Below are 19,279 nucleotides of genomic sequence, written 5' to 3' on the forward strand. Positions count from 1 at the left end.
TGCTCAAGAAAACTGAGAATGACCTGGCACAGACAAAGGGCAGCAGGTGGACCAAATACACACAGGAGGAGGGGTAATGAGGGACAGGTGGAACCAATCAGGGCGAGGCAGGTGATCACACAGTGGCAGGAAGTGAATTACCTGAAATGAGAGACAAGGGTGAGCGTCAAAATAAAGCAGGAAATACTAACAAAACTGAAAACAAGGAAGCAGATGTAACCTTAAATCGGCTGAACTAGATGTGCTACCCCAGTAACCCCACAAGCTAACAGCTACTAGCAAACAATCAAGCAAGTTTTTAACCTGTACTTAATTTTAAACCTTTTAAAGTGAGGAAACATAGTCAGCTTCATCATATAGACTAGTATAGTCTATTACAGCATGTTTGAAGAGTTAAGAAGGATTCCCAAAATCCAAACTCACTAACATGTGAATATTTCTTCCCTATATTACAACAGTGTTCCCCAGTGGAGCTCGGCTAAGAGATTGGACTTGAATCCTCTCCAGTGTCCGTTCTGTTGTGTTATTTTTAACGGTCTCCAGGTTTCCTTCAGGGATAATGTCTTAGATATTATGAGTTCACTTGTTTTTCCCGAGCCCCAGGACATCTGTGGTGTAAACGACTTTGAGATTGGTCCTTGTGGGCTCATTTGATGTTTGTGTGAGCTTAACACAACTGCGTAACACTCTCTGGTGTGTGTATTTTTCTTGAAGATATTGAATCTATTTGTCACCTTTTGAGGATGCACCAGTTAAAGTGTTCAAAAGCCTGACAGCAGCGGCTTAATAGCTTTTTTATGTTTTGTTTTGGGTTTATATTTTTTTCAAAAAGCTGAAATCACTTGGGGTCTTACTTTCAAGACATTCTTCTTCATATAGAGACTTAAGTGACACTATAAGTAGTGTTTGTCCTTCCAAATAAATGGTTAAGGTTTGATGGGAACAATTGTTATGTCTGTAGTAATAAAGTTTTATTGGTCATAAAACATTTGTCTTTATATTATTTTAGGCATATTATAAGTTAAGTTAAGGGAATTAGTTTGAGGGAATATGATTCAATCTTGCAAACTAAATACTGTATATTGACTTCTCAACTAAAATGTTATGATAATGATTGATTAACACAATCCTTACATGTTTATACAGTATATACACATATCGGCCACTTTATTAGGTACACTTGTTCAACTGCTCATTTATGCAAATGACTAATGAGCCAATCACGTGGCAGCAACTCAATGTATTTAGGCATGTAGACATGGTCAAGACGACCTGCTGAAGTTCAAACTGAGCATCAGAATGGGGAAGAAAGGTGATTTAAGTGACTGAATGTGGCATGGTTGTTGGTGCCAGACAGACTGGTCTGTCAGAAACTGCTTATCTACTGGGATTTTTACACACAACCATCTCTAGGGTTTACAGAGGATGGTCCCAAAAAGAGAAAATATCCNTCTGCTGCCACATTCAGACGGTAGGGTCAGAATTTGGTGTAAACAACATGAAAGCATGGATCCATCCTGCCTTCAAAATCTCTGAGGAATGTTTCCAGCACCTTGTTGAATCTATGCCACCAAGAATTAAGTCCTGAAGGCAAAAAGGGTCCAACCTGATACTAGCAAGGTGTACCTAATAGTGGCCATTGAGGGCATAATACTTTTTATTACAGTGTATATGTTTCAGTAGTCAAACATTTTGGGAGAAACATTTCAAAAAAGTCTAAACACTGATTGTACTTTTACTAGATATGTGTGCCTTAGATATGGTACAAATGTTTTGGGGGAAAAAAAACATACAAATTTCAAAATGTTTCCAACTGAGACTTTAAACCAGCCAGTGTTTAGACATGTCTTCTTCCTGGACTGCATGTTATTCTTTAACTGAACAGATATGCATGAGAGTAATGTTCGACCTGCTCCAGCAACAACATTAAATTGTTGCTCGCATGTTTTTCGATCAATATTTTAACACTAAGCTTTTAAATGGAACTTGTGAATGCACAACTTGTACTGTAGTATTTGTTCTTTTGTGACATTGCCGAAGAGTTTCACCGACCATTTCTCATTTCTACCCAGTTCGATCGTCTCAAAGTGTCGGCGCAGATTTTTCAAAGAGATTACACTCCTTGTTTACTAAACCAACAGTCCAGCCAAGTCATTATGCATTGACCTGGTTATTCTTAGACATGGTGTGTGTGCAGCGAGAGGCCACAGGTTAGCACACACAGGGCTTCAGTGATGTAGGAGGCAGGGAGAATGTTTTCATTCATTAGCCCTTGTGTTTCTTCCTTCCTGTGGTTTCACCCTGGTACAAACTCTCTCACATCTTCCTTTTTAATGACAGGAGTTCAGCTAGCAGCACATAACACTGTACTGCTGGCTCGCCATGTACAGTCGCAGTGGTGGAAGACGTACTCAGATCATTAGCTGTAGTAAAAATACCAATACAACAATGTAAAAATACAGTTGAGGTTTAATTACTTAATATATAGTTAGGCTGTTTAGTATAGTGGTTCCAAACGTAGGGGTCGGCCCCCTCTACAGGGTCACAAGATAAATCTGAGAGGTTGTGAGATGATTAATGGGAGAGGGAAGGAGAAACACAAAGTTCTGCAACACAAATCTGTTCCCATTTGTGGGACTTTTCTCTCATCTTTGATTTTTTTATTTTTATTTTTTTTGAATGTAATAATTTGACCTCTCTGGGCCTCGTACAGTTATTTAACAAAGACCATGTGAGAAGTTTTAAAAGGAAATCTCTCCGGTGGGACTGCTAAAGACTCACATCTGAAACATGGCAAGGGGCCCCAACCACAAACTGTTGTTTTTCCTTTTTCTTTTTGTGTTGTAGATGGTCAGGGGCTAAAAGGGCAGTGAACTACTGGTTTAATCTTTAACAATGCATTTTATTTTCTATGTTATTATGTGGGATTTTTGTGTGGGGGTAAAATCATAAGTAGAAAAGTAACTAACTATAGCTGTCGAATAAAAGTAGGGCAGTACATAGTACAGTATTTATCCTCTAGATCAGAGCCAACCCACCAAAGAGTCCAATTAAGCCCACTGGATGACTTCCCACACCTTATATTGATGCACTTGTGAAGGCTAAGAGGTGCCAGGTTTCAGGAGCAGGTTTAACAGTGAGTAGCTACTGCTTCAGATGCTTTTCACCCTGACCAGAATTCAGTTCTCAAAACATTTGATTTGTAAATGGTTTGTAAGGCAGGGGATAACTTAATAACCTGCCTCCTCAGTAGCCTCCACTTTAGTTTGGTATGGTGATGCCAGCATTGCCAGTTTCATTACTGGTAGACTGACTGTGGAATATTTGAGACATATTGTTGAAATTGCACTTATTTTTCACATCTCAGGCTGTTCATCGTCTTTTTTGTAAGTGGATGAGTGTTTTCAGAATGGATTTGCTTCACACTTAAAAAAAAAAAGCCAAACATTCGAAGGTGCTGTTCTTTATAGGTTATTATGCAATGGTTTTACTGGTCCGACCCACTTGAGATCAAATTGAGCCGTATGTCACCCATGAGCTAAAACGAGCTTGACACCCCAGCTCTAGATTGTATTGGAGTGAGAGTATAAAGTAGCAAAAACCAAATTACACAAGCAAGCACGTTACAGTACAGTATGAATTCAGATTAATAATGCAACATGCAATCAGCGAATAAATTATGATGTATTATTATAGTTTAAGATAAGACTTTGTTGATCCTTGGGGGAGGAAATCCATCCACAAGCCAGCAGTATATAAAATAATTAAAGTTAGCTCCACCTGCACCAGCTGCAGCATCAAAGAGATGTGGACACCTTAATGCATAAATAATTATTATCCATAATGTGATGCACATTCCCTGGAAATGGACCTGCATAATAAGTCCTTTTGGTACTTGAGGTATATTTTGATGCTTACATTTGACTTCTTACTTGTACCAGAGTATTTCAACACTGTGGTATTTCTATTTTTACTTCAGTAAAATATCTGGGTACGTCTTTCACCACCGATATTTTATTCTTTTTATTATTGCCTACATTATATAATATACTTAGCAGTTTGCAGATGTGCCAGTTTATGACAAATTGTTTAACTCCTTCAGTCAGACACACACTAAGCATCCGACTGCTCTTTTTGAAAGCATACACGCTCCATCTAGTGGCACTTGCTGGCAGCACAGAGCAGCACCGAATGTAGGCTCGCAGTGGAGCCTGTCTGTACATGAAACAGCTGAATGTTTTTGTGAGCTGGAATCAAATCCTCATGTGCTGACTGAAAGTATCTAGCCTCTGCGGGAGCACAGAAGAGGACATTTGATAAGTGTGTGCAGGATTCATGAGAAAGCCAGAGTTGCAGGGGGGGGTTTGCATGAAGTGAACACACATTGCTGAGGCTTCCCAAGAAGGTCATTGCAGTAATGACGAGTTTCCAAGGCAGCCAAATGAATTTACGTAGGAGTAATGTTGAAAGGAAGATAATTGAGATCAAATACACATGTTGTGATTTTGTTTGTTCATGTGTTTGACTGCATGTGTGTGCTTGTATGAGGCAGACTCGTTTGTATATGTGTGTTTGGGAAAGGGGGGCTGTGAGGTGTTTGGGGGGTAATCACTCTTTTTGTGTTTTTTATTGCTCATGTTTCACAATCCTGGAGACAGATATGTGTTGGACTCTCTCCCAGAGAAGTCAATAATTGTGGCACAGAGTTTAAACTTGTCATCTGGTTCTCATCCAAAACTTAAGTTGTAAAGTCAACTGACCGTAAGTCATTCACCGGATGTGCAGGAGATCCAAAATCATCCCAAAGAAGGTGTCAAGTTGTAGTTTTGCTTTCCCATTTGTTGCAACATTTGTTGCAACCTCAGAAAAACACATTTTCCAGTAAATACGTGAATATTTATCAGTCATTTGGATGACGTGTTCGCCTTTATCAGAGACTGCATGACTTGAAGCAGAGTGGATGAATTGGATTCCAGCGGAGTTGTGCAATAGGGTGAACATGGGAGGCAGCTGTGAGAACAAAGCACAGATGCTAATGGGAGACAGTGTGGGAAGAAAATGAATATTCAAGAGTGTGTGTTCACTCAATGAGCCAAAGAATCTCAGGCGTGTGCGGAGCTGAGGCGCTTCGGTGGTCCATTAATCAGAAAATAAATCAATAACAACTTTGATCATTTAGTGTCTAAACAACTGATAAAGTAAACCTACCAAACATTGTCTGGTTCCAGCTACTTTTCACTGCTGTGAATGGACTTCAGGGAAGAAGGAGACATCTTGTGTCAAACTTTTTTTTAAATGAAGCATATTTCTATATTTATTGGATTTCCCAATGAGGAGGGAAGAGCAGATATAATTTAAAGATTTTTTAACAACAAAAAACACTGTTTTCCAACTTTTTTATGGCTTAAAGGGACAGTTCACCCCAAAATCAAAAACTCATACTTTTCCTCTTACCTGTAGCGCTGTTTATCAGTCTAGATTGTTTTGGTGTGAGTTGCCGAGTGTTGGCGATATCATCTCTCGAATGTACTGGAACTAGATAGCACTCGGCTTGTGGTGCTCGAAGTGCCAACAAAAAATATTTGAAACACTGAACAGCAATGTCTCTTTCCAGAAATCATGACCCGGTTACTCAAGATAATCCACAGACCTTGTTGTGAGCAGTTTCATGTAGGAACTATTTTCTACCAAACTACCAAACTACACCCACCAACGGTATCACCACAGAAGGAAGTGTTTGCCTACTCATGTGGCTCATCACAATATCCCTCCTCAAGTGCTCTATCCTCTATCCTTGATCACTTGATTGGGAAATTGATTGACACCTGCCATCTTGAAAGACATCTCAATTCACTAAATGCACTCTAAGGAGTCGAGGAGTCAAGGAGAGAGAAGACTTTTGGAGGGATATATGAGTGCAGCCTTCAAGCGAGCGTTTTACTGACCGATACACCCCCCCAAACGGATATCAGTTATTGACTGGATAGTGCAGCACTGCAGCTGATGAAGCCCTCTGACAACTGATCCACCTGCCGCCATCATCAGAAACGGACACTGGAAAAGAAGTCTCATTCCTCTAAAGGCATGCTTCCTTGGTTCATCTCTCCTCGCATCTCATCCTTGCATCTGTCTTCTGTGTCTTGCACGTGAGGAAGAGAAGCTCATGACAGCGCAGGATGTAAACATTAATAGCATCCTCCTCAGCTGAGCTGTAATGCTAGCTAGCTCGGTGGTGCTAGGTGAGCTAGCAGTAGATGCATGCTTCCTTCTGCACAGTGATACAGTTGGTGGGTGTAGTTTGGTAGAAAGAAAATAGTTCCTACATGAAACTGCTCACAACAAGGTCTGTGGATTATCTTAAATAAGTGGGTCATGATTTCTGGAAAGAGACATTGCTGTTGAGTTGATCAAATGTTTAGATATTCATTTATTTATTGATGCTTTGAGCAGCAGCCAAGTAGCATCTAGGTCCATTATATTCGAGAGAAGGCAGACTTCTCAACACATCTCCAACACACTAAAGCAAACTAGATTGTTTAATAGCACCACAGGTAAGAGGAAAAATATGTTTCTGATTTGAGGGTGAACTGTCCCTTTAAAACAAGCTCTCAATCAATAATAGATATAATCATGAATTGAATCGTCTCTGCAGTAGCTGATAAAAAAAATGCTCCTTAACATTTCTCTCGGCACAAGAAGGCCACTTGTTCCACTTAAAACCAAAACTTTGAATGTGTTGTCAAAAAGCCAGCGATGTAGAAGAGGATTTTATTTTCTCTGTGAAGCCTGAGAGTGGACTGACACTCTGTCGGCACAGCTGAATGACAAACAAACAAATGTGCAGGGAAAATGAAGGAACGAGGGTTGACACAAACAAAACTCCCACACTGCTGGTGGGTCAAGACTGGACGGGAAACAGAATATTATGAGAGACTGAGAGGAGGACCACTGCTGTTATTTCTATTTAGTAGGACAGATGTTTATCTCACTGTTTATATGTGGGTAAGCCTGACAGATTTAATATTCATATGTATAATTTGGCTCGCCCACTGGGCTTGTTTTCTTTGTTGATCACATCAGGTCTGTCTCTTCTTCTAGTTAGGCTTAAGATAAGCACTGAAAGAGTCAAAAACAGCATATGTGTGTGTGTGTGTGTGTGTGTGTGTGTGTGTGTGTGTGTGTGCAAAGAGTACACCCTCTATCCTCAGAGGTTGGCTCACACTTCACTGTCATCTTCGCAACCAAACTACCAACAGCTGGAGAGAACAAGCTGATAGTTCTGTGTCATATAGGGTGTCAGTCCTAAAGCTTGGTTGAAGTGAAGGAAAGGGGTCAAGTTAAAAGGATTTCATGTGGTGTTCACGGCATCAAAAAATTACATGTATCAAAATCAGCAGCAAGGTGTCTTTGGAGAAACAGTGTCCCAGTTACTACAGATTATCCGCTGACAGTTTTCATTGGATCTACTTTCTACTGAGGAAATAAAAACTGTTGGCAGAGAGCTCTGTGGATTATCCAGAGAAATGGGGACACTTAAAAAAAAATGTTGATGTTTTTAAATGTAATTTTCCAACGCTGTTAGCACCACAAACATAATTTCATTCCCCTTCGCTGTGTTTCAGTGCAGACAGAAATGTCAGAGATGGATTTGTTAAAACCTGCTTAAATAAAACCAAAGTATCTGTACTGCTCGACACCACAAAGGCAGGTGAAAGAATGTGTTTGTGCTCAATTCCATTTAAATTGAAGGATGTGACCCCTCCAATGGATCAAAGATGTGATGCAGAACATCAAGCAGGAATAAAAATCAGATGCACCCTTAACAGCTCCATTAACAAATTTTACGAAAGGACCCATTCATAGACTGTGTGAGTGGTCTACCTAAACCATGATGCAAAAGGTTTTTGTTTTTGTGATCTGTGTGTTTCGGACATTGTTGATTATCCACATATTTGTACCCTGAGATAATAGTTATTGTCTTGTTTATTAAGGGAATAATATGTAAGATTTCAGATTGCAATTGGCTGAAACTTTTACCGGTTTGAATTTTTCAGTGTTCATTGTTAAGGAGGTTTTTACCGGGAGCTGAATTGTCCACGAAGGTCTCATCCTCTCCAAAACAAACGGACCAGGGGTCTCATTTATAAACATTGCTGAAAGAGGTGTACGCCACCTCCCACGGAAAAAATGCAATCTATAAAAACAGACTTGATGGGAGAAACTCATGATTACGAACATTTTGGAGACAGGAATTTGGTGACGATGATGGTGAGGTAGAAGCCTGATTGTAGAAATATCTTTTGGCACACAACATTTTTGGCTTTTGTCCATATGTACGTTTTTAGTATGGATCCTACGCACTATTTCATAAATGAGACCCCAGGTGATTAAACCAGTAATAACACTGAATAAATCAGTTTCACGTTACAAATGAGGGTTTCTCCTATGCTGTTAAACTCATGGCAGATGGTCCACTCGCCCAGCACCTGCTAATGTGTGCTTGCATTTCTTCTCTGATAACTTAAGATCCAGACATTTAGGAGGTTTTCATTGGGAGCTGAACCATCCACACAGTGGACCCAGTGATTTAAACCGGTAAAGCATCTTTGCGTGAAAAAAACAAATTTGTGTTATTGTGATGCTGCTCGTCGTGGAGGGGCTGCTCACTACAATGGCTGGTGCAAAAACTTGACAAATGCAAATGGCCCTCAAGAGCCAGTGTTTGGTTTGTCGGTTCTGGGCTACTGTAGAAACATGGTGGACTCCGTGGACGAGCACCAGCTCCCTTTGTACATACAGAAGGCTCATTCGAAGATAATAAAAACATGATGGTTCTTATTTTCAGGTGATTATACACAAAAGAAAACATACTTATTATATTACATTCCATTTCTGCCAGTATATCCCCCTGAATCCTACACACTGGACCTTTAAATGGAAAAAAAAAAATCTCTTAAAAAAAAAAGAACTTTGTGTTGTAATTTAGGTTAACCGACCCTTTCAGATAACGTCACGTCTACATATACCCCGCTGGTATTTTGTCTCCATGCTTCTAGTGTGAGAAAGAGTTTGCACACTTCCACCCTCCAATGCAACTTTGATGTTTTGAACACTGTGTGGAGAGTATTCAGGCCAAATCTAAAGCTCCAAAGTGTGTCACGGGTGGCCCGGGGGCCTCCACAGATCTTTTAATGTGGTTGTGTGAAATAAAATCAACATAGTAGGGTCACTGTTTGATGTACTGGAAATGGCAGAGAATCTAAACAGACTCAGGCTGCAGCATAATGCAGCATTGGCATCATTACGATCCCTCAACTTTAAAAACTTCAGTGCAGTTTTTTTTGTTTCCTGCTCCTGTGCTGCAACAGCTGCATAACTTATAAGTTGTGTGTGATTTCAGCAGCATTATAAAGTAAGAGCATAATGAACAGCATGAGCAGCTTCACTCCCCTGCGGCTCAGTTATGTCTGGATGATAATAATGCTGTGGCAGCGCTATCTGCTGCCCCCTGCGGGCTCGCAGCGGTACCGGCCATGTAACGGAAGAACACCCCCTCTAATCTCCTTACTGCAGACAGCAGCCGTGTGCGCGCGCATGCACAGTCACAAGCATGCACACACGCACACAGGCTAAATATGGCGGTAAATAAGATTGTAGACGCATTTACACAAAACAAACAGAAATAGCACTGCATGTGTTGGTGCAGAGGATCTGAGGTTTTGTGTCCTAGGATTGAAGTAAGAACATTAAATACTCATTTATTCCTCAAGATGATTTAAAAAACACATTTTTTGCAATTAAATCAATAGTGCAGAATATTTTATTGAAAGCATATAAAATAAAAAAAATAATATTAAAAGATAAAAAATAGAAATAACTCGATTATAATATTTTATTCAAGTGCGATTTAGCTGTGTTTTTTATTTAATTATTAAACGCAAATATTGCTGAAACATAGGACAAACCGAGGCTGTGACTATAGCATGATGGTCAGGCTCACACATGCGTCTTTACGCACGCCACCGAACGCCCACTCCGGTGATGTGTTAAGGCGGATTGGCTGCTAAAGATACCAGCGCCTGCGTGCGCTCCGTGGTTGGCTGCGGCTCTCTTGGCCATTACGTTATGCTTACTCCACACACACAGGCAGCTGGAGAGAGGGAAGACGTAATGGTTTGATTCCCTGTGCACTTGCAATGGTCGTCGTTCTGACATTACTCGGCAGATTCCTCAAACGGGAGGTGCAATGAAGGTACGTGATGCAACTGCGGTCCGTGTGCGGTGGGGATTCACTTCCGATGCAGATTTCGTGTGATTTACGCACGATGTTGCACCAAGAGGCAGGGGATACCTCCATCCTAATGTCAATTAAATATGTTTGCGTGCACTCAGCTGTAATTACATCAACAGGCTTGCGTTTTAATGCAGCATTCACTGTTAACCGGACGCCAGATATTATAACGCCGCTGCCCTTTCAGCTCGGTCAGCCTGATTTTTATTTTCCCGGCGAGCTCACCAGCCTGGGAATGCTTTTCCTGTCGTCCTGATAAACAGTAGGTACAGTGTGCAGGCTTTTTAATGAGCCCGCTTTGACCCCAGTGTGATAGTTCAATGGACTAAAGCCGCTGGAGCGACGTCCATTCATCGTCAGGCTTTTAATCCAGTCTAATGAGATAGAGGCTGCGGTCAGAGAGTGAGGGAGTGCGGGGATGTTTGGGAGACGTCTCGGTGTGCAGAGAGATTCACCTCTCAGGTCCGAGCTGTGTCAGGAGTCTCCTTCCTCTTCCTTCGTGTGTGTGTGTGTGTGCTGTGTAGCAGAGGCAGGCTGCAGCAACACACAGGGAGGAAAAGGTGATGATGCTGTCTGGCAGCTCGAGCTCAGGACGGATAACGATGAGGATGATGGCGATGATGTCATTGGTGCTCTGGTGGCGGCAGGTTTGTGGTGACAGTCACGGTGAGAGGTGAGGTGCAGGCAGGACTGCCGCTACAACCATCATCATCATCACCATCATCATTAGAACTGTGTACACATAATGAAGAACAGGCTAATCACTTGTTGTTGCAGCCACACTGAAGCTGATTGGATGCTTCTTATTTAAAGCTGACTACATGCACCAGTGAGGACTCTGCAAGGTGGATGTCCTCATTTTGCAAATAAAAACCTCTCTTATTGCTAGAGTTGCAAAGTAACTAAGTACATTTTCTTCCAAATATTTTAGCTAAAGCACTGTTTTGAATTACAGGTGTACTGTTTCACAGTGAAATACTGTGATTCGTGTGCCGAGTCAGAGGGTTTCCCCAAGCAGCTGCTGCAAGCTAAAAAGCCGGCTTCTCAGCTCTGGCTGCACAGGTATATTTATATCTAAATGTCATAACATTTCTAGAGTTAAGGGTAGGGATGGGAATTGATAAAAACAAATTAAGTGATACCAGTGTCATTATAGATTCTGATTATCAGTACGATTCTTTGTTGATTTCCTTGTTGATTCCTGATCAGTTTTCTGTATGGTCTGTTCAGCATCAACGCAACTGCTTTATTGTCTCAACATAGTGATGAAACAGTAGAGAAAATATATGCATGTGACTCAGGTGTGCAACATCTGCATGGCACTAATGTTATCATAACATGTTTACCCTATGTGATGGACGTGCTGATTACATGGGAAGAAGTGACACCAGTGTGTGAGTGTCAACATCATGGCATTCCTGGACTTTAATCTATGTTGCATAGATTGATGTCTCAGCATATTGTTGGTGTTTGCATCTGTACTTGAAATGATCATTTTACAGACCTTACAAGCAGCACTGTAGTCATCCTTCACAAAATGAAGCCACGCTTTGGACTGTTTCTTCCTCCCCGCCATGACACATTCTCGTTGAAAGTTTCCAGCAGCGTAGGGGTGATAGTATTGTGATATTTTTTGTGGCAATCTCGTATCGTCCCACAGTGCCAAGTATCGATTTTTTTATTTAGATGAATTATTAATATTACAGATACAAATTAAACTAATGTAGCCTACTAGAATTATACGATCAACTGCCTTTTCACTGCACAAAAACAAAGTGGTTGAAGTGAGATGAACAGAAACTTTATTAGATTAAACAGATGTTGGCAAAGTTTTCCTTTGGGGACATCAGTTATAGTTGGAAAAAGTAATATATCACAATACTCAGCATATAACAACATATTAGAAATTGGAATGATATCGTGTTGTGACTTAGGTTTTGTGATAATATTGTATCATGGATCCTCTGGTGATTCCCGAAAACATAAAAAACAATGAGTTTGACGTCATCCACCTCCACCTTAACCTGACCAAAAACCCTTAGTCCTAACCCTAACCACTACGCAGTAACGGGGGAAACACTATTTGAGGCAGGGAAGCTTTGATACAACATTGGCATTGATGAAAAGATCAGACAGTTTGGAACTGCTTCTCAACTGTACCAGTTGTCAATTCCCATTCCTGAGTTAGGGAAAGATAAATTTACAGGCATGAGAAAGCTATGTCGGCCTTTAATTTTGTTCAAATAAGCTATTCCCTTTTCAAATACACCATATGTCTTGGAGTAATGCCACCCTTCTGTGTAGATTTGCAACAATTGATCAATTAGTTGTCAACTGTTACAGTAATGGCTAACCAATTTGATCATCGATTAATCGGTTTGAGTACATTTTTAAAGGAAAAAAGATTTCTGCACACTTACATCTATGCAGTGTTTCACTTTATTGCTGAGCTTTCGGTCTATTCAACCTTCATCAGAGCATGCATGAGGCAACAATGGATAGGCTGGTAAAAATAACCAATCTCAGTCTAATCACTGGCTGTATGCAATACACCTGTGTGCAACCCTGGTGGTAGGAAAAGTCAAAATTCTCTGATTCCATCTTCTTAAACGTGAATATTTTCTGGTTTCGTTACTCGTCTGTGACAGTAAACTGAATCTATTTGGGCTGTGGACAAAGCAAAGCCATTTGAGGACATCATCTTGGGCCTTGGGAAACACTGATCAACATTTTTCTCCATTTTCTGACATTTAATAGACCAAACAACGACTCAATTAATCAAGAAAATAAAAGAGAGATAAATCAAGAATGAAAGTAATCATTAGTTGCTGCCTCTGTGTGGATTTTAATTCACTGTTGGGCATTTCAGGACAAAGAATAATTAGTATTCTTGTCCAAAAAGTAGGATTCCAGAAGTCTCAAATTAATGCAGACAGCAATGGAAAAAACAAAGGCACTGTTTTTAGGTGAAATAATCTCATATTCTTATTCTGGAGCATAGGCAATCCAACAGATCAATGATTCTAGGTCTGTATCACGGTCTGAGAAACTCTTATCAAACTAATATATATAATTTAATCTAATGTGTGTTGGTCTGTGATATTGCCTATGGTCAGGGAGTAAATATGTCCACATAATACCTGTCCAAACAGCCATCAGAGCCAAGTAGTGCTTGTTTCTTCCATTATAACCCACTTAGTCTTCTCACATTCATAAACACATATTTAAAGTTTGCATATTTCTTCTTCAAAACTAGAGAAACTATGCCTGGCTACTCTATTTGCAGAACTCCCTCCACAACACTGCATAGAAAAATATTTTATATAATATTAAACTATTTCTAGAACGGGGTTGTACATGTAAAACCTACAGGGAGCTCATTAAATATGGTGCAGTGAGGAGAATAAACATGCCAGCGGTGTATGAAGCCTTTACAGTCTCTACAATGTGTTGTCAGTTCGGGCTGTGATCACATAAGACTTATTATCTGATGCTCAAACTCAATAAAAAGTAGCTTCAATCACAACAATGCAACAATGAAGTAACACTGACACATTCTTCACAATGAATATTTCACTAAAGTATGTTTTCTGCAGTCATTTCAATACTTTTGTACGAGTTTAAATGCAGTAGGACTAAAGTTTGAATGCTGTTTGACATTATTGTGGAGGACAAGAGCACAGAGGTGCTCAACTCCTGGTGGACAGTGAAGCATCGCTCCCTGTGTCCCAGGGAAACAAAATGGATGTGATGTTTTGTTGACTAATCTGGTTTAAATTGAAAAGCAGCTTTTCTGCCCCTGTGGAACGGACGGTGTTAGCCGAATTGTGTAAGCATACTTCTCAAATCGGGGAAAGACCGCTGCACAGTACGAGTTATCGATGCCATTTTAATCAGGGATGGACCCATGACTTGGTCTGTGACATATACTTTCTATTCAAAATCCTCTTATCGTTTCATTTTCAATCCATCGTGGATGCAAATACAAATCTCTCATGAAATTATAAGATGTAGCACTGATGTCGCAGTGGATCATGATTATTTCAAATGAGACTGGACGCACTCATGACTCACTCTTCTAAAGTAGGTGAAGAAGTCTGAAGCTATAAAGAGAGTCCAGAGGGCACAGCAGATTTCTGTAAAATAGTCCAGTCATGTTTTGTTATTGCAGGACGATCTCCGCAGCAGTCTTTATCTGTTTGTATTTCTGCACCAGAAGTGTTCTTCAGGCTAAATCCTCTCTGCCTTTGGAGTAAACTGTATAAATCTGTCATTTTGCAGACACAAATCCAAACTTAGCTGGTAGCAGCTTGAGTTTTCCGTGCGTGTCTCTCCAGACTATTTGAGTAATGCCTCATTTAGATGAAATATCACCGTTATCCTCGTCGTTTTTAGACAAATAACGAAAGACGATAATGAATTAGTTTATTTTTCAGTGGCGACATTACTCTCCGGTGTCAGCAGTGAGGCAGCTGAGCTCACTTTTCACAGTAGGAGTGACATTTGCAGTTGATGCCAGAGAAAAAAAGGGAGGGAAAGATTAAACGGAGAGAAAGAGGAAATGAAATACGATAGAGAGACAGTGGATGATGGATGGATCGTCAGTGATGACCCTCTCTACAAACTGTTTCACAGTGCATGGGTGATTACACTGAAAACCATCGTAATGCTGTCTGTTTGGTATATCTGTATACTGATGCTTGCAAATGCATGTGCTAGGGACAGACAATATGAAGATAAATACCATGAGCTGATTGGAGATTTGGTCGTACCATTCATACAGATGGAGCTATCCACGCATAATCTCTAACAGAACACAGTGGAGCCTGTTGCAAATCAGTGAGCTGGACCGCTTCACAGCGATAATGGATTTACAGGAATTTTGCATCAATTTGATGAAGTACTTTAATTTTTCAGGTGTGATTTACTAAAAACATTCCCATGTTTTTATTGTTTCTCAATTCTAATACCAGAAAATGTTGTGTCATGATGTTCTGCGAACCACTATCATGACATGAGGTTACACACATCCTGATAGAGATTTGTCCCTATCATCCTATCATGGGCGGCGTGGCTCAGAAGGTAGAGCAGGTTGTCCACTGATCCACAAAACTTGTGTGAGTGAGCCTAGCTGATTGCTAGTGGTGGTGCTAGTTCTCGAGTCTCGCGGGAGTTGTCGTGTAAACACAGCACGCCTGCAGGGCAGGCTAACTGACCACGGTGAGAAATTATGTTATAAAAGTGGAGTAAATTACAACTTTTCAAGTCAATTTTGCATGCCGCAGCTTCAGGGCACTTGGATTACGACGGACGAGCTGTTCTGATGTTTTTGAAATGCATTAGTGGAGTTTTATTACATTTTCAAAATGTGGGTTCCATGCACTTCAAGTGTAGCTGTTATTCTGGTGATACCCCAAACGAGTTTTGTGGATTAAAAAACTACACTGGACTTCTTGTCGGCACGAGGGTCAGTCAGCACTGTCTGTATTTTCATTCTAAAATGGCCATTTCCTTTCAATCATTGGGGACAAATATTCCAACACACTGGGGAAAAAAGTGGCGGAGACAAAGTGATATAAAATCATTTTGACTTTGGGGTAGGTGACGGTTATAATTACAGTACACAAATGCAATGTTTGGCGGTACATTGGTGGTTACTACCGTTGCGAGGCAGCCTACTTTTTCGGTAACGTTCTTCTGGTAACACTCGTTGACTTCCTGCTTATCATCAGAATATTTCATTTGTGTACCACCTGGTGTTTTGGAGCATAGTGTAACAAACAACGTGTTGCACATAAACGCTTCTGATCATGTTTGTAGCTTGTGTGCCAGCTACAGAGGCCTGTGCCACGATGTCCCGTGCTATTATAAATGGAGCTTAATCATCAGAGTTATTTTGTCCAACTTTAGAAATCTCCACCAGAACCACAAAAGACATTACAAGTGTTTTCACAGGCTGTGTAGTACTGTTTGCGATGACTGAACTCCATGTGTATAATCAGTGCATTGCCCCTTTAATCACGTTAATGTCGTCATTGTTTTCATTTGTTGATGAAATACAAACCACCAGCAGCAACTTTTCAGATAAATCAGTAGATACACAAAGTTACTTGATGTTGTTTTCTCTCTTGGTGTCAGACTGGTTTTCAGTTCTAGTTAAACAGTCCATCCCCACATCATGACCCATTTAGGCCCCATCCAGGCTCCCGTCCCATATGGTTACACTTGTCTATGTGGATGCAATTTTTAAATTTTTTATCCTCAAAAGTAATTTTATGAGGTCAGATCACGGCACCACACGAAGCCTGAACATTGCTGATTTTCCTCCCTTTTGGATTTTTCTATTTAAATCTGTGCCTCAGTAACTGTTTGCTGCTCTCCCCCTCTCCGTGTTTGTGTTTGTCTGTGTGCACACTGGGGCTGGGCTGTTTTCTGACCCTATTTGATGTTGAGGATCCAGCAGCAGTGTGAGAAATATCTCAATTATTTGGCTCAGACCTGACACCCAAGAGTGTCCTAGGTGATTGGAATAACACAAACACAGTGCTCCCAGAGGTTTATCTCGAGTGATGGAGCTGTCGAGAGAATATAAAAGATAAAAGTAAAATCAAAACAAAGTAGCACATGTGATGTTTGCACTTGTCTCTTGTTTGTTCGGGACTCCCTGCCTGCAGAGCTTACAGTGTGCTAATTGAAGTGACAGAGGGACCTCGTGCTGCTGGCTCAAAGCCAGATAAGACTGTTTTGGTGGCCAGACTGCAGCGGCTCCTCATCCTCATCCCTGAGAATGCAGTAAATATTCCCTTTTAGTGGCTTTCACACCCATATGAGGAGAGGCTGCATCTAACCCGGCAGACTTTTTAGCAGCTGAACATCAGGTCAAGTTTACGCCACGGGCAAATAATTCAAGTTGTTATGCATCATGGTTTTATTGTGCACATGAAGCTGGAGGAGTCGGTCATGATAAAGTGAGCTGCTTGTGGTGGATTTAACTGAGGATTAGATGAGAAATTCACAAAATATTAGTGCTGAAACTCTACAGAAAAGTATTCACAATGATTTTTGGTCATTTATTAAACCTTTAAGGCATTTATGAAACAATAATACCAGACATTCACCACTTCCTGCTTCTCAAATTCAAGGGTTTGCTGATTTTCCCCTTTTTATATGTCTGTAAATTTGATATTTTCAGGGTTTGGGCTGCTGGTTAGACAAAACAAATTATTTAAAGTGATGGTGATGATCCAGTTTAATGACAGATTTAGCCATTAGAAATCCATCCTGACTGTTTCACTGCAGCAGGGACTTCCTCCTTCTTGCCGTGACTCTACAGTACATATAGTGCCTCGCTCCTAAGATTACATAACGAATCCCTAAGCAGATGGGTGAGGTCAGATCACAGGGTGTTTGTGACAAGTCGGAGCGGAGCACTGCCTTAAGAAGAGACGTGGCAGGACCCTGTGAATTCCATTGTTTTCCGCATCGAGCCGGGAACCACAGAGGGCTTACATTATGCTCATGTCAGCTATTGATTCTGCAGGCTGGGGGAACAACAGAAGACATATTCTCTCCTCGCCGTCCTCCCCCTCCCTCCTCCTCTCATCAGTATGCTTCCAAGGAACCGTGGCTCCCATCACGCCATCTTTGCTCCCTGTGTCTGGCCTGTCTTGTGGTCAGCAAACACATCCGACACACTTTAACTTAAGTACACTAACTTCAAGCTGGTTTGCGTGTTTCCTCGGGATGTAGGGAGGCAACATGATATTTGCTGTGTGGCTGAGACTGCTGACACATCCTCTGCCTCTGTGTGGCTAATTTGTTTATCAAATTGTACTAAATAACGCAGTGACTGAGAAATTTAACTCGTAGATCTCTTTAGAGATTGTCATTAATAGGAGCTTTTAGTGTCTACTTCTGTCTAATTATCTCTAACCTCAAAGACTGCTACAGAGCACTCTCAATAACGTGCTGCTGCCCAGTATCTCCCCCCTTCTCTCTTTGCTTCCCATTCATTTTCTCTCTGAAACCATACCACAGGAGACTATCTCCTTCTCCTTAAAGGGGAACTTCTGTATTTTTCAACCTGGAGCTTATTTTCCCATGTTTTTGTGTCTAAGGGACTAATGGCAACAACAATCTTTGAAATTGGTCCAGTATTGAGTGAGAGTGCTGTGGCTGGCAGCCTCAAAATAGGCTGCAATGTAATCTTTGGGGCAATTGCGCATCTTCAGTGTGCATCCACTAAATGTGCCTGTTTTTGCCACTATCAGACTCAGATTGTTTACCTTCTGTTTCCCTCAGATTGTTTACCTTTTGCTCAATCCAGTCTGCTTGTTATTGTGTCTAACCAAGTCTCACTCAAGGGGAGGTCTCGTTCTGAAGTCTCACGAGAGTTGCTGCAGGAAGACAGTAGCAAACAGACCCAGATCTAGCAAAAAGTTAGGAAAAAATGTTTCTCTTGAGGTTCCTTTCCATAATATTTTCAGACACTTTAACATATAACAATCTGAGCCAGCTTGTCCAGTTTTAGTGGACGTACCTTGATGATTAAATTTTGCCTCGAAGATTATGTTGCAACCCAACTGAAGCACTGTTGCTTAAAGGCCAAAACACATGTGTCGCTTTAAATGCCTGAAAAAATGTGAGGTCGGGCACTGGCTGCTACTCATGTGCCTACTCTGTGACAACTTTCAAGGGTGTGGAGGGACGTTGCATCTGATGTTGATCAGGCGTTGTTTTTTAAGTGTGTATAAAGCCATAGGACAGATATAAAGCTCTGAGTAGCCCTGCATTAAAATGTCTTCTTCTAAATATTTATCATAGACTGATATTAATGGAAGAGGGGAAAGATATCTGCCAGCTGTGATTGGTTGTTCCTCATCACATGACTTGTGGTGCATGTTGCAGCCATCATGCCCTGAAAAACAGATGCTTTGAATGCTTGTGTGTCGCAATGGCGCTGCCCTCACTTTTGAGCGCACCTACCAC

The 19,279-nt window shown here is 40.9% G+C and overlaps 1 protein-coding gene across 2 annotated transcripts in view; it reads left to right on the top strand.

The window, feature by feature from the left end:
* Window positions 1–10,136: 10,136 nt before the first annotated feature.
* The window catches only part of rnf34b (ring finger protein 34b), a 28,228-nt gene continuing 19,085 nt past the window's right edge, over window positions 10,137–19,279 (top strand). For both annotated transcript variants that reach the window (XM_050053025.1, XM_050053026.1), the window contains exon 1: window positions 10,137–10,252. In XM_050053025.1, the coding sequence (XP_049908982.1) occupies window positions 10,247–10,252 (6 nt within the window). In that variant the 5' untranslated portion in view covers window positions 10,137–10,246. The remainder of the gene's footprint in view (window positions 10,253–19,279) is intronic.

This window comes from Epinephelus moara, chromosome 9 (genome assembly GCF_006386435.1).
Source record: "Epinephelus moara isolate mb chromosome 9, YSFRI_EMoa_1.0, whole genome shotgun sequence".
Classification (NCBI taxonomy): domain Eukaryota; kingdom Metazoa; phylum Chordata; class Actinopteri; order Perciformes; family Serranidae; genus Epinephelus; species Epinephelus moara.